Here is a 15,012-nt window from a genome sequence, read left to right on the forward strand (position 1 = left end):
AAATCTCATAATGTGAAACCCAAGGACAGAAACCACTGCTGGAGAGACCTTCCAGCCCTCAGACAGCACTACATGAGAAATCGTCATGGCACTGTGATCAATACAGCCACATGGGCTCAGGAGTGCCTTAAAAAAACCACCATCATTCAACACAGTCCGCTGCTGCATCCAGGAATGTAACGTGAACCTGTTTTACACAAGCAGAAAAAATACAGTAAAGTTCTCTGGCCATGAGCTCATTTCAGACGGACAGAAAGACAGTGGACACAGTGGAAAAGCCAGAGTCTGTGAAGGTGTGAGGGTGCATCAGTCTCCATTGGATGGATGACTTCATATGTGTGAAAGTACCACTGATGCAGAGGCGTGTGTTGAAATTCTGGAGAGACATATGTTACCATGAAGGAGACGTCGTTTACTGGAAGGTCTGTGGTTATTTCAGCAGGACAATGCCAGACCTCGTTCTGCTTCTATTAAAAAAATGTATGAAGCATTATGAATGAAGCATTATGAGAAGGATAATCAGACAACAACAACCACAAACTGCTGAGCCGCTGAAATCTCGTATTCAGCAACAATGGCTTGTGGAGTGACGTTTGTGAGACTAAGGCAGCATTCTCAGACAGAACTCTGAACTAGTGAACGCTATGAACACCACGTCACTCACGCAGCACACTGCAGCTCTGGGAAGTTTGAGAGGTAAAACCTTAACAGATGGAGATCATTGCAGCCCTAGAATGAAACCTAACAGGAAGTTGCTGTAAAGTCTGGCAAGTAAAAATTGAGACTGTAGCCAGGGGGCCATACAGCCATTTACTTGTTCATCTTCCATATCCCTGACATGCAACCAGGGCTCTGCATAGAAAGCGACATGCCAGAGGTCATATCTCAGCACTAGGAAATAACTACCAGAGAGAGGAAGATCAACACAACAGGCACTCTCTCCGCTCCGCTGGCATAACCAATATTACTTCCCAACCAACAGACAGGATTTGTTTGGCAATGAACACATACGAAAAGGAAAACGGAGCTTCCAACACACACATGCAAACACATGAACACACAGACTAAGTCACCGAGAGGTGATTAATGAGAGCTGTCCGCAGTGTCTGAAATCACGCAGGAGAGACTCCGGTTCACCAAACACCAGGAATTCCTCACGGGGACGTCCAGTAAAGTCAAATATATTATTACAGAGCAACAGGGAGGATCGAGGGAGGAAATCTCAGCATGGAGAGGAAGAAAGGGGCACCAAAGGAGTACATGATTCACTTAAAGTACAACTCTATTATCTTATATATAATTAAATCTGATTAAGATAGTCCCATTGCAGAGTGACCGGACAAAAATGAACAGTAAAGCAAATGATTTATTTCACTGTCAAAAAAGGCCCCCTTTTTTTTATATTTTCAGCTTACATCAGCTCCGGCTTTAGAGACAGACAGCCACTGCTGTCATTTCTGCTACAACTGTAAAAATGTTATTGGTGTGCTGGGAGAGACATATGAAAGCAGAGGAAGAGGAGGCGAAGACCATTTTTAATCACTTAGCCAGGACCAAGAGCCGAGGCAGTCCTCTACACTGAACAGGATGACATAAATTACAGTCCTGGTGGACTCTGCAGGACAAAATCAGTACCCAGTCTGTCCGTCAGGATGGAGGGTCCAGAATAAACAAACACACAGAGATTCACCTACAAGCCTGTTTGTGGCATTAGTTGTGCTGGCCTGCACTTTCCAAACAATTTGTCCTTGCGATGGTTCAAATTCGGCCATGCCAGTTTGCTTCTTGCACCTTGTGCACAATGTACTTTTGTTTAATTTAGTTGTAAATATAAATCAAATCTAATCAGCTCTATCTGAGCCGTCCTCCACGCGTTTCTACACTTTCCTTAAACAAGCCATTTCCTCCGTCAGCCCATCCCTCTCCTGTTCCCCTCTGATGAAGGGCTGTGTCTGCGAAACTAACATAGCAAACTGTATATGACAGGCACAATAATCAACACACCCACTCACTTTAAGGTCTATTCAAAAGACTGATTGCTGAGACATAAAATCTGTTTTCATTTAGCTAATATTCGACTCGGCACGCACCAGACAAAGAACTGAAAAGAAAATGACAGTGATTTGAGAGCAGAAGAAAATCTGTCACTTTTCTTCCTCCCTCAAAGAAAGATTGCCCTCCTCTCTCTCTCTCTCTCATCTTCTTTCAGAGTATCCACCGCAGGACGGTTAACGTGTGAGTCCTGTCTCTATGTGAAGTTACTAAATTATATAATTAATAAGTGTGGAGCCGTGACACTGTAAAAATAGACAAAAGCAGCGCCTCATAGGAAAGTCCCCTGTCTTTATGAGTGAAAATATGAACACCCCCAGCCTGCCAGCTTTTTAACTGCAGGGTCGAGACATCAGCTATCCACACAGACAACCTTAAAATATAAGGCAGGGACTCTTGTTAAAAGGAGGGAACAACCAATAAACAGGCAGCTCCAACGATGAAATGAAGCAATAGGACATTCCCCGCTGCGTCTTCCTGTCCAGGTCGTTTTAAGATCCCTCCTTGCCCTGTCTGTTATTTCTCTTGAGGGATCTTTTAATAGCAGGCTGAGTTATAATTCTTTCATCTTTGGTTAATCGACCACCACTGTCTACACAGTGTCCACGGACTGGGCCCAGGGGCCTTCTAGCAGGTGTCAGCAGCCCGTGATGTCTTTTATAGCTTCTAGTTAAACGGCCACATTTGTGAGCTATTTGTGCAAAGAGGAAAGGTTACCCAAGGCTTTAGTTAAAGCATTTTGCTTTGTACACAGTCTGTTTAAAACCATCGTGGCTTTCTGGCGTTTCAGAGCAATGAAAGAGCCAAAATATTGGGGGCCGAGTCCATCTTGGCTGGGGGTTTTTTCTCTTAAATGAACCCTTGCCTCTGCAGACACCCCTGTTAAAAGCAGCCTTTGGGAGGTTCAAAGCAACAAGGTCAGAGAGTAAAAAATATTTAGGCATCTTCTATACTGGATTCCTCTGTCTTCCCTCTTGGGCCCTTTGTATAAAATGGAAGAGTTTAAAGGAGGACACAGCTATGAAGGTGGGTGGTCGAGCTTGGCTTCCCTGTGGTAATGGGAATACGGTGGGAAGGCTTCTAGTGACTGAATGACCTGGTGTAATGTATACAGAGGCTAAGAGCACCATATGTGTTGGCTTGCCTGTTTAGACATTTTAATTAATACTCCAAATGTGCAAAACAACAGTTATGCCTCATAAGCTGGAGCCTAAGCTCGGTCAGTGCCAACGCCCCTTTCTATAGTAGTGAGCGCTGGTTCGGAGTTTCACAATGTCTTCAATGCGCAATTTCAATTGGCATGGGACCATACATTATCTGAGCTGCCCTAAAGAGAAAGAAAAAAGGAAAAAAAAAAATTAAAAAACAAAACACCTGCCTTGCAATTGTCAAGACTTTGAAGGCTGCGGTCCCAAATATAAATCACAGTGAGCTGTAATTTTCAATATCTGAGAAATGATTACACTGAGCATCTGTCATTGAAAGCTATTTTAATGACTGTTCCTGCACTTAAGACCCCGGCATAATCATTTCACCATTTTGGTGTATGCAGTAAAAGTGTCTCCTGAGTGATGTGGCGGCTGCTCGCTCTGTCAAACTGGGTTTTCATCACAGCTCTTAAGAATATCCAGAGGTCTGCTGACCTCAGCTCCCAAAGCCTGCACTCTCTTTCACTCCTTGCGTTTGTTTTCCTCCTTTTGTTGTAAAGATGAGCAGAGATAGAGAGGAGGCGCTCAACTTGCCCCGCGTCCTTCATAGTATACACTAGCCAAACCAAAAAAATAATAATAAAATAAGTGATTTAACAAATTTGGGTCTTCGGTACTAATCTCATCTTAACAGTAAGTAAGACGTACTAACAAGTAGCTAAACTAAAGTTTAGCCATCACATTGTTTGTTTAACATTTTCAGATTAGTTCATTAACAAACCATAATGAAGTATAGAAAGGTTGGAAGGAATGTTATTGTTTGCAAGTAATTACTCCAAAAAAAAAAGAGAGAGAACAAATTCAAATTCTTGGTAAAAATGTGTCGAAAGCAAATTTAGAAATCACGATTTGCGCAGAAAAGTTTCTAAAATGCCAACGAGCTAACTAAACTAGAGTTCCTGCCTTTATGATGCAAATGGTTCCAGAGCTATGAATGTTGAAGCTAAAGAGAATTCAAATATGAGGACTAAGCTGATGGAAATCCATCAAGTAGCTTTAGAGAGATTAACTTAAACTGTAGGAAAAACCATGGGATCACCTATTCCCAATTAGCCGTGACCTTCTTGTCGCCACATATCAGTCTCAAATTTAGTGGAGATACATACAACAACTTTGGATATTTTACAAAAGTCGAAGCATCACAGGAAAATTGCAGGCTAATCCAAATAAAGTAGTCAGGATTCATCCTATCTGGACCATGCGTGATCAAATTTCCTAAATCCTTTAAATTTAGAGACACTTAAATGTGGCCTGAAGAAATGACTGACCACTGTTACCTCTTACTATGGCAATAAAGATGATCTTTTTATTTTTTTTAAAGGTCTCTTGGGCGCTAGTTGGCTTTAATTGAAAGTGGGTTGACAACAAAGGGGACAGAGAAAGTCGGGAAGACACGAAGCATAGGGCCCCAGGCTGGGAGTCAAACTCAGGTCGGCTGCTTCGAGGAACTACAGCCTCTGTACATGGGGCCCCAGCTCAACCCATTGAGCTAAACCGTGCCCCAAAAAGTCTTTCCCTACCAAAGAACTTAGATATAATACTATAAAGTGGGCCACTGCTTTCATTCTACAGCATCTTTCAGGAAGCTATTCAGCACAGATGCTTCCAGTTATCTTTTAAATGAAGAATGCTAAAAGACCGCTTGAACAGACCACACGACAGCAGGACCCCAAGATGAAGGGCTGCTTATAGAACTAACCTGTCAACCTAGAGGAGACTCCCTTACTTCTTCTGAGCTATTATAAACATACCATCACTGCCATTGTCCTTGAGCGATTTGGCTGAAAACCTCAGAAGACAAGTAAACATTCTGTCCAGTCCCAGAGAGCCTTTGTAGTCGACACAAGGACTTAAAAAACTGCTATTTTCATATTAGATTTAAATCTACTGGCTTCTCAAGCTCATCAACCCATCCATCTCCTTTATGAAAAGTACAACAACTATGCAACCAAACCACCATTAAACACGTGCATATCACAGCATAATTAGATTTTCTAATATTTCATATTAGAAAAAGGGGAAGACTCACAAATAAAGAAAAACAAAGAAAAATAAAACACTCGTGTTTTACTGACTTCAAAGAAATATTCTTGCAAAACAAAAGCCGTGAGTTTAGATTTGTAAAGTGATTCATTCGTGTTGGTTGTGAGTAAATCAAGCACTTGAAATAATCATTTGAAGAATAGGCTATTTAAAAACATGGAGCACATTTCCACACAATGATATGGTGTTCTTTTAGTGTTGAGCAATTCTGTCTGATTCATTTGTTTGGGCTGGGGAAACAGAATTCATTAGGGTTCAATACATTTACAAACTAGGGCTGGCTCTCAATTCAATCAGTTGCTGAATGAACCAGTATAGGTTTCATAGCTTTTACTCAAATAGATTTGTTTTCATTCTTTCAACAAGACCGACACAAGTAACATAGACAAAATACGTTGAGATTACGTTGATCAAACCCATATGTCATAAGAGGACACGACAGAATTATTTAATGCTGAATATCAACAAAATTAGAGGGAAAAATGTTGCTCAGGTACCAAGACTTTGCTTCCACTGATGTGTACACAGTGCAGCACTGGTCTGAGAGCAGATATCTCTGACTGATAACATGTGAAAATAACTTTTTGTGTGTTTAATTTGGGGGAACTCTTCACTTGTGTGCAGATAGTTAAGAGTTAACAGTTAAAATTCCATTTTAGTTGACCATTTTAGTGTGTCGGACTGGCACAGTGCTTTTCGTCATCACTAATGTGCAATTATATGCATTATGACTAGATTACGCACATTTCCCCCTCCTCTTCTGCACACCTGGCCCACAGTAAGAGACGTGAAACCTCTCGAGCACCTTGGGGCTAACAGGTTTCTCCTCAGGCATTCATATGGTACTCACCACCTTCACTGACAGCTTCTTTTGTGTTTGAACCAAGCAGAAATCTGTAAATCCCCCTTTCATCAATTTTCCCTTAGCCGGTGATATAGACATTTTCTTTTTTTTTCAAATTTTCTTCAATACTGTCGACCGAGAACAAGAGGCAGTTCTTGATTTGTAATGGCTGGGTTCTGGTCTCAATCACATGCTGGACATCTGGATCGCATCTCCGTATTTTCTTCCCCATGCAATCAGAAACATTGGAACTGAGCTCTCCACATGAGCAACATGTTGTTAAGAGATCTCTGATTGCAGGGAGCATCTCTGACCAGGAGGATGTCAAATTCTGTGATTCTAAAGAGGCCAAATCATGCCAAGCAGCTTCGTCATCTTCCACACCTTCCTTTCAAACACTCTCATCACAAGGTCCGTTTCAAACTCTGTCCATGTTTAGAAGTGTATCAAAGTTCAGATCAACACATGCGGTGACTGGTTTTCCTGTGGTAAAATCTGTTAGAAGTTGAAAAGAGGCAGTCATTATTCCTTTCCACAGGTGGGAAGGGCAAAAGTGATATTAGCCAAACTCAAAGGGGTGAACTAGATTCACATATTTCTCACCGCGCTGAAGGTCTGGTGCTTGTAACACTCCAATTAACTGTGACACATAGGAACAGTCTCTTGCCCAACTGTAGGCCAGCGCTCTTATATCTAAACGTTAAGGATTTTGTGTTGGATAGCAACAAGCACAAATCTGGTCGCACAATAGCTGTGCTTCGCTGCAGCAGAGCAGCAAAATGGGGCTGCTTAGGCTCAGCTACAAGGATCTTTTAACTCCCCACAAAGATTCATCAAACTGCAACAGCAGGCATCAGGGAATAAGCCAGGTTAAAACAATTACTACCTAACCAGGGCTTAAAAAAGCAACATGCAAATAAAACCACATGTGTCTCCAAAGTTTTCACCATGACTGACTGCTTGGTAATCCAACCACGCATTGAGAAACCGGTCCAATGTCACCTCACTTATCACCACTGGTTACCTCTTTCCGACATTTTAATTACCCCCTTTTTGCACACTTTCAGACCCCATCTAGCTGCTTTCCATCTCCCCACACATAATTTAGCTTCGTATCTGCTGCCCACCAGGCCTCCAGGGGTCACAAGCATGAAGAAGGAGGGTAAAAGCTAGCTGAAGCGCCTAGCCCCATTCAGGGACACCTAAGAGCAATGTTGGACAGTCATGTGTGTTCAGTGAGCTCCGGGTAAACTTTTCGCTGCCTGACGTTGATGTAAATATCCTGCTTGGAGGGACTGGAAATGTGTTAAGTGACTCCTGGTGAGCCTCTCCATCTGTTGTCAGACATAATCGCTCACACAAAGAGGTTGCTGCTCAATCACTGGGTTGTCTGATAAGGTCTCTCTTCATTACACACACTTTCTTCCAGCTGTTTGTCTTCACATGGAAGTCATATGTGGATGTGAAAGTGTCGGTGCTTATTTAAACATCAGTTCCTTCAATGTAGGTTCACTGAAGACAGGAAGTCATTTGAGTTTAACTATGCATGCAGCAAAAATGGATAAACACAGGGGTTGTATTTTTTGTCTGCCACATTAGTCCATAAGCAGCTGATCTGGAGCATGGAGAGGGTTACTGGTCCAGTCCTGCTGTTTACATCTTACATACTTTCTTGCCCATGTAAATAACTTTATCATAGTGAGCCCAAATAAAGTTTCAAATGCTTAGCCTTTTTTACCTGAAAAAAGCAAAGTTACAGCATATACAGACAATATGTGAAGAATTGAACTGATGAGTGTAACCTCGTCTCTTCTCTTCTGCAACTATGGCCATTAGCAACACATCTCGCCTGCATCAAATGTTCCCCATCACTCCAACTTTCTCACTTACTGAAGGGGGTCTTGCATGTGTGGAATGTCAACTGCATACCACAGCATGTCCATCCCAAGCATGCAATTATCATCACACAGCAGGTTTCTTTTCAAACATTCCTTCATGATGCATAGTTACAAGACCATAACACACACAAATAACAATTTCATTACATTGGCTTTTGCCGTAATTACAGCTCCCTTACAATTTATCACTTGCACAAGCGACCCCGACAAAGCCCCAGGTGAGGTTGGATTATCATTTTATCGCTTCCTACGCTCTACGTCAACAGTTTTCATGAATCACGAGCAGGACTTGAATCAATAAAAATGATAGAACGCTGCAACTGTAGGAGGCAAAGTGGTTACAAGCCTGCGGCACGATACAGACACTGGCACAAAATGGGCAGCGTGATTTACAGTCTCAGCTCTCTGAACACCTGGGTAAACTGCTGCTGCCATGGCAACACAAAACAACTTGAGATGATAACTAAGGTGGGTCTTCCTGTGTTAGCAATGAAACTATGTAGGATCAAAGATGAGACGTTTGAACAGCTGAACATCCAAGAATCTGTACTGAGGTTATTCTGTAATGTGATCTTCCGTAGTTCAGAATCCACACTGACTACTGAAGCCCCAGACATCCAGACCTTGAGTGTTTTGCTCATTTTCCTGAAAGGAAATGACCAGTTTGGTACAATTTTCAGTTTTATCAAAGGATGGAGGGTTCCACCAAACATCTACAGACCACGGTACAATCCAGCATCTTAACGTTACAATCGGGCAACTTTTTACACCAAGAAAGTATGCAAAAGCACGGACAGTTGCAGATTTAAATAAATAGAGCGCACAAGTCGAGAAACACATGCATTTGGTTCCTTTGTATTGAAAAAAAAAAAATAAATAAATATTGGCGCCGGTTAGCCCTACAGAGGCTGTGGAACAGTTTTCTTGGATTTTCTGTTTCAACTTAGACTGGAAAAGACAACAGCAACCGCCAGATAATGGAAGACAGGATATTGTTTTGAGATGCAGCTCAGGGCATAGAAAACGTTGTGTTCGCATTGCAAGGGAAGCAAACAAATGTTACACCCATCCCTGTGATACTCAAAGTCAAAGACGGATCATTTACAGCAACATTATGAGCATGCTGGGTCACCGAATCCCTCAGAGAAATACTCCGACGTCTGGGATCCTTCAAATATTTTGAGTCCTTCATTTAAAGAATTTTCACGGATGCCTGCGTGTATCCTGGCCGGCACATACAAGGGTGGGGGCTACTTATGATATACACCAACACAATCACTAGACTGTGTCCATTGTGAGTTCTCTGAATGCTAGAATAGTGTCTTTCCCAGCTTCTTAAGTCATGGCGGATCAGAGCTGCTAAAATTTGTTGCTCAAACATTTTTTGATCATACTCATTATCAGAGACATGTGAAAAATAAGGGTTAGGAGTGGGTTAGGGTTAGGGCACCCCATTTATCTTCTGGTTTGCTCTTGCATACATTTTTCGGGACAATCTCGCCGGGCATTCTGAAACTTTAAGCCTACCATGGTTAGGTACACACCACCTGAAATGCATTTAACTCCAAATATATTACTTGTGATACTCAAGACTAGCTGAGCAGTAATAATTCCTCTGGAGCTATGCAGCACATGCTCACACACTGAAACCCTACTTTAGATATTTGAATGCATGGTCTGTCAAAAGGTTAAATATGGGGCCTCGAAGAGAACAAACCTACAACAAAGCAGGTATTTTGACCGCGATACATCAGATCAATAAAATCTGCCAGCACTGAGTTATTTTATACGTCTCCATTGATTTCAACAGATTCCCGACGTTGACACAAAGCTGTGGGGCGCCTCTGTAGTTCACCTCATTGAGGGGGCACACAACGTACCAAAGCTAAGTCTTTACTGCAGCAGTTTGGATTTAATTCAAACCGGGAACCTTTCATTTTGTTATCTTCAATATTTTCCCATTTCCTGTCCATCCACTATAGAATAAAGGCTGTCAAAGCTCAAAAATGTCTTCCAGGGGAAATAAAGAGAATGTAACAACGCCAATATAAGATAAAGATGTTTAATCGGTTTTGATGTTCTCCCCTAAATTCTAAATTTGGCAAGAACAGACTAGACCAACCACAGCATACTAAATATTAAATCATGAAGCATGAGACTTGTCCTCAGTCCATATGTACAGATGCAAAACATGCAGGACAAAGTATGCGAGGTCACACAAATCTTTGGGAGTCATACAATCACGACTGCAAATGTTTCGATACAAAAACAAATGAGGATAAAAGTAAACACTCTTTTTCTGATATATAATTGTTTTGTCAAGGTAGTAAAACTCTGAGAATGGAAAGAGACAGAACACCCAACCAATGTTTGCAAGTTGCTTGCAAAGAGTGATAACTTAAATTCAAGTGAAGCAAGTTTGGTACTTGTACACCTTTGAGCTCCAGAATTGAATTCATTGAAACTGAAAAGTAAGACTGCCGGTTCCATCTCGACTGTGAAATGTTTACGCTTTCCCCAAATGTTTCTAGAAATGTCGTTTTACAGTTTTACTGACAAAGCGAAACTTTCTTTATCTGACCTTTGCGCAGCTGCAGCCAAAATCATAACCCAAACTGTTTGAAGTCTTTACATGTTTGCATAAACACACAAAATCATCCATAATCTTCCTATTTACATGACAGCAATGCAGACGAGTATTTTTTGGTGTATTTCTTGTCAAACAAATAATTATCCGTCTGAGTCACCGCAATCAAATCTAAATAATTACAGTCATGTTTGTAGTACAATAAAAATTATAAGCCAGATTGTACAATAAAATGTGATTATTCATGTTTCTCTTCCACACCACGTTTGTTTGTAGCCATCTTTTTTTATTTATTTTTTTTGTTGCAGCCAGAGGCACGTCCAGTGTGGCTCTCTTGTCACTCAAAGCATCCAAAACAAAGTATAAGCTTAACATAATTCAAAACAGGTGAGACCAAAACTGTTTTGTGTATCAGGCTGTAAACGTGTTTACCTCTGCTGTCAGGTAAGGTATTTTTACATGGAGGTCTACAGGGATCGGCTCACTGTTGAAACCAACCTCAACTGGCCTGGACTGCGATGTGTGACACCTCAGCATTTCTCCCTCTGAGGTTGCTGCTTGGTTCAACCACAAAATGAATTGCACGGCTTGTTTCATGGTCACAGCACCTCATGTCACAGTCTTTGTATTGCTATAAATAAACAATGTCTCTCTCCTCTGTGTATCAGAACACGTACTCCAAATATTTCACCAGGAAGAAATGAATAAGTCTACACCCAGCTTTAGTGGGAGCTTTAGAAAAGCAATGCCAGCAAAAAAATTATATAATAGTTTGTTGCTGGTAAGCGAAAAACGCAGTTAACTGGGAAAAAAAATAAATAAATCCCTCGACATAACAACAAAAATAGTATTTGTTGCCTTGTTGATGTGATGAACTACACTTGTGGTTATCCTGCTTGGGTACACCTGTATGAACCGACTTTATACATCAAATTTTATGACTCAGATCAGCAAAAAAACCTTAATCCTTCATCCTCCACAGCTGAACGTGTTGCCTTAAAAGACAAAAAACTAAAGAAAACAGAAGGCGCAAAGGCAGGCCCAGAGAACCAAACAGTAGAACGAGAAGAAAACGGAGAGAAACGCTCTTATCAGAAAGCATCAGGACTGCTGGCACAAAGGGAGAGATACAGCAGAGACTATTCAGATGAAAAGAAAGAAGAATATCTTGCCTGACAGCAATAAAGTTACTACAGAAAATGAAGGTAATGGTATAAGCAAATGCACAAAAATGTCTTAAAATGCTGTGATTTCACACTGTTTCAGTCACCGGGCTCCTTCTGCTCAAGTCAGCCTGAAGCAGACCAGTGGCTCTGTTCCTCCTTCAGCCGGTTACAGCGTTGCTTGGACACGTGAGCCCTTTCATAATCTTGGATCGCACAACTCTTGGGAGAATTCAAAGGGACCATCAGCTCACTTGGGGAGTGAGCACCGCTCAACCGGAGACAAATCGAATGGGGACCTGACATTTCTTTAGACTTGATTTAAAGTAAAGTTAAAGTGAAATCACCAGTATTGAAATGTGTAAAGCAAAACTTCTTCAACAGAAAAACATGATTTATTCATCTGTTTGCTCATTTTTAATTCTGTGCGAGTATTTATCGACGGAATCGCGAATCAGTGGAAAAAACGTTTGGAAGCAAACTCAAAGAAAACCCTCCAAAAAATAATTCAAGCAATATACTTGGATCATTCAGCGAGGTAATGACACAAACCATACCAAAAAAGTGCTGAAAGAATATTCTGTCCAGGCAAACAATCGTCCCTCCGAGAGCCTTGACCTAAATCTAACAGACCATCTACGAGTGCACAGAGAACCTATTTAAGTGGGACTGAACATGGTTTTTAAGAATATTTGGTTTTAAATTTGTTCACATTTTTGTATGTGGCTCAAGTTTATAACAAATTAAACCAAAGCAGAGCTAAGTGCATGTATCCATGTGAATATTCAAAATATGTCATCTGATATTTGGTGCTTTCGTGCCAGCAACCGGGTCTACTTACTCCCTCTCCTTCTCAGTGAGCCTGTCAGTGATGGTGTCCTTGATGGAGGAGCGTGAACCTTTGTGGATCACCGGGTAGCGAAGAGGAATCTGAAGGAAGCACGAGATCATCAGGACCAGGTGTGCCGTGTAACCCAAGGCGACAGCCACGCTCCCGTCATCCTTTGCTGTGGGATGAATGTGAATTTATTAGCAATTTAGGGTTCAGAAATGGACTTTTTTTTTTTTTCCTTTTGCAATTTAAGAAGCTTTTAAGGAGTCATCATTTGCAGATCAAAGCCTCTTAGCTTGTCATTTAAATCATCATAGATTAGAATTTTATTCTGTCCAAAACCTCAAAGCATACGGCATTCACAAAATGTCTGTTTTCATTGGAATTGTATTATATGAAAGATACAATGTGTTTACGAGATGCACATTGGGATTCTCCATCATGTGAATCCAAACAAAAATGCATAATTGTCGAAACCGAGTAGCCACAGAGAGAAGAGCAGTTTCATTCATGTGGGAGTGTGTTTTGACAGTGTGACAGAACATGGCAATGCACACAGTAACAAATACCATTGGCTGCACAGGAATTTTCACTTTCAGATATGTGCTTGCAAAGCAACGTACTGTAACAATCACTAACAAACAAAAACTGTTGGTTCATAAAACTTGGGATGGAAACTGGATGCCTTTGTGGACATTTTCAGACAGGAAAAGAATCAACAAACCATCTGACTTTAAGCATGAGAAATACTTATGAGACAAGATGCTTTGTGGTTTTACCTCGGTAAACAATAGCTGGACACTACTGTTTTCCAACACAGAGGCCCTGCATCACATCGTTCTCCAAATTCTTCTTTATGCCATACAACTAAAGTACCTGGAGAAAACTGCTTCCTCACTGTGGAAATATCAAGCCAACAAAAGGAGCTACGGTGTTACAGCAAGTGAAGTAAGCAAAGGGGCAACATGTTCTCCGTCCTTACTCCATACCGTATGTTAAGTGTTGTTACATATTTAAAGGCTGCAGAGGTAGAGTTAGAGTTTAAGTGATACAGTTTGCAAAACCACAAGCCACCTGACCAGGAGGAAGGGCATATGGGAATGGTCAGTAAGCAGTAAGTGCATAAGGATGTTCTCCGTCAGCACTGTGATCGTAAGCAACATCACATGCTCAGCCGTTCACTCACTTATAGATGTCCGCCTATACAGGACTAAAGGCAAAAGCAGACGCAGGCCTGTGCCGTATAGGAACACAACAGGCTGTCACTATGGTCTACAGCTGAAAAATGTTAACAGGTGGAGTGTGACAGCAGGGAGCGGAGGAGATCAGGAGTGGTATTCTTGAATTATGGACTTTGGGGCCTGAAGGGGCTCACCAGCTGGGAGGAAAGGTAGCAGGAGAATGTTGAGTGGACACTGGCTGGTGTGTTCACAGTGTTACACAAGTACCTCAGGCTAAAGCTAACCATTTATAACCCATTAAACACAATTCATCTGAGCTATTGAGAGGTCATGAAGTCATCAAGTGTTTGCTTCTGTAACAGCAAACCCTATTTATCACTACACATATGGCGTGACCCCCTTCTCTAACCTTCTCCTCCAAGACGATAACCAGGGATCTGTGGCTGAAACTGCCTGCAGACAAAACCTTTTCCCTAATGCTGTTGCCTCACACTTTGTCTCTGACGTTAGACAATGTGGCCTTAGTAGCGGTGTCTCACTGGATTGGTGAAGGCTGACACAAGACCATCTAGTGAAAAGGCTTCATAAGAATGTGGCAGCGCTGAACAACTGATCAATTGAACTAATTGTAGTGAAAAATTAAAAACCGAAGCCCATCCAAGTTTCATCCTCCTCTTATTGTTGCAATGATGCACTACTGAATACTCTTTAATGATGATGAAAAATATTCTTTTTTTAAATACCAGAAGTGAAGAAGCAGAACTAACACACGCAAACGGCATCTGTTAGTTACTCTTGTAAGAAAAGGACAGAGTTGAACTTCAGACCTGGCGCCAACACGTGTCGGCAGTAAATGCAAGTGTGAAAACTCTGATTCCAACCCGGCTGCTCAGACCACATTCAGAGGTGGTCTGGGACACTTTTAGTCCCATTTTGCAACAGTCTGAACACACTAATCCTTCCTGGAATATTCCGGCCTACTAGAACCGAAGGGTGCGGCCACACCGATTCTTTTCCTGATGACTCTCGTACAGAAATTTTTTTTTTTAAATGTCAGTCGGCTAGAAGTATCGACTATAATGCCTGAAATTGTGACCACAACACAAATTAAAGAGCTTAAGTGATGGCTAACAAATGTCAGACTGTGAAAACTGACAGAAACTCAAAAGATTCCTTTCGACTATCGTCCAGTGCAACAACTTTA

The 15,012-nt window shown here is 41.5% G+C and overlaps 1 protein-coding gene across 1 annotated transcript in view; it reads right to left on the bottom strand.

Annotated features, from left to right (window-relative positions):
- uvrag (UV radiation resistance associated gene) overlaps positions 1-15,012 on the bottom strand; it is an 87,788-nt gene that overhangs the window by 39,833 nt on the left and 32,943 nt on the right. The window contains exon 12 of the mRNA XM_072374389.1: positions 12,637-12,802. Coding sequence (XP_072230490.1) covers positions 12,637-12,802 — 166 coding nt within the window. The remainder of the gene's footprint in view (positions 1-12,636; positions 12,803-15,012) is intronic.

This window comes from Leuresthes tenuis, unplaced genomic scaffold (genome assembly GCF_036924035.1).
Source record: "Leuresthes tenuis unplaced genomic scaffold, fLeuTen1.0.hap1 SCAF_21, whole genome shotgun sequence".
Lineage (NCBI taxonomy): Eukaryota > Metazoa > Chordata > Actinopteri > Atheriniformes > Atherinopsidae > Leuresthes > Leuresthes tenuis.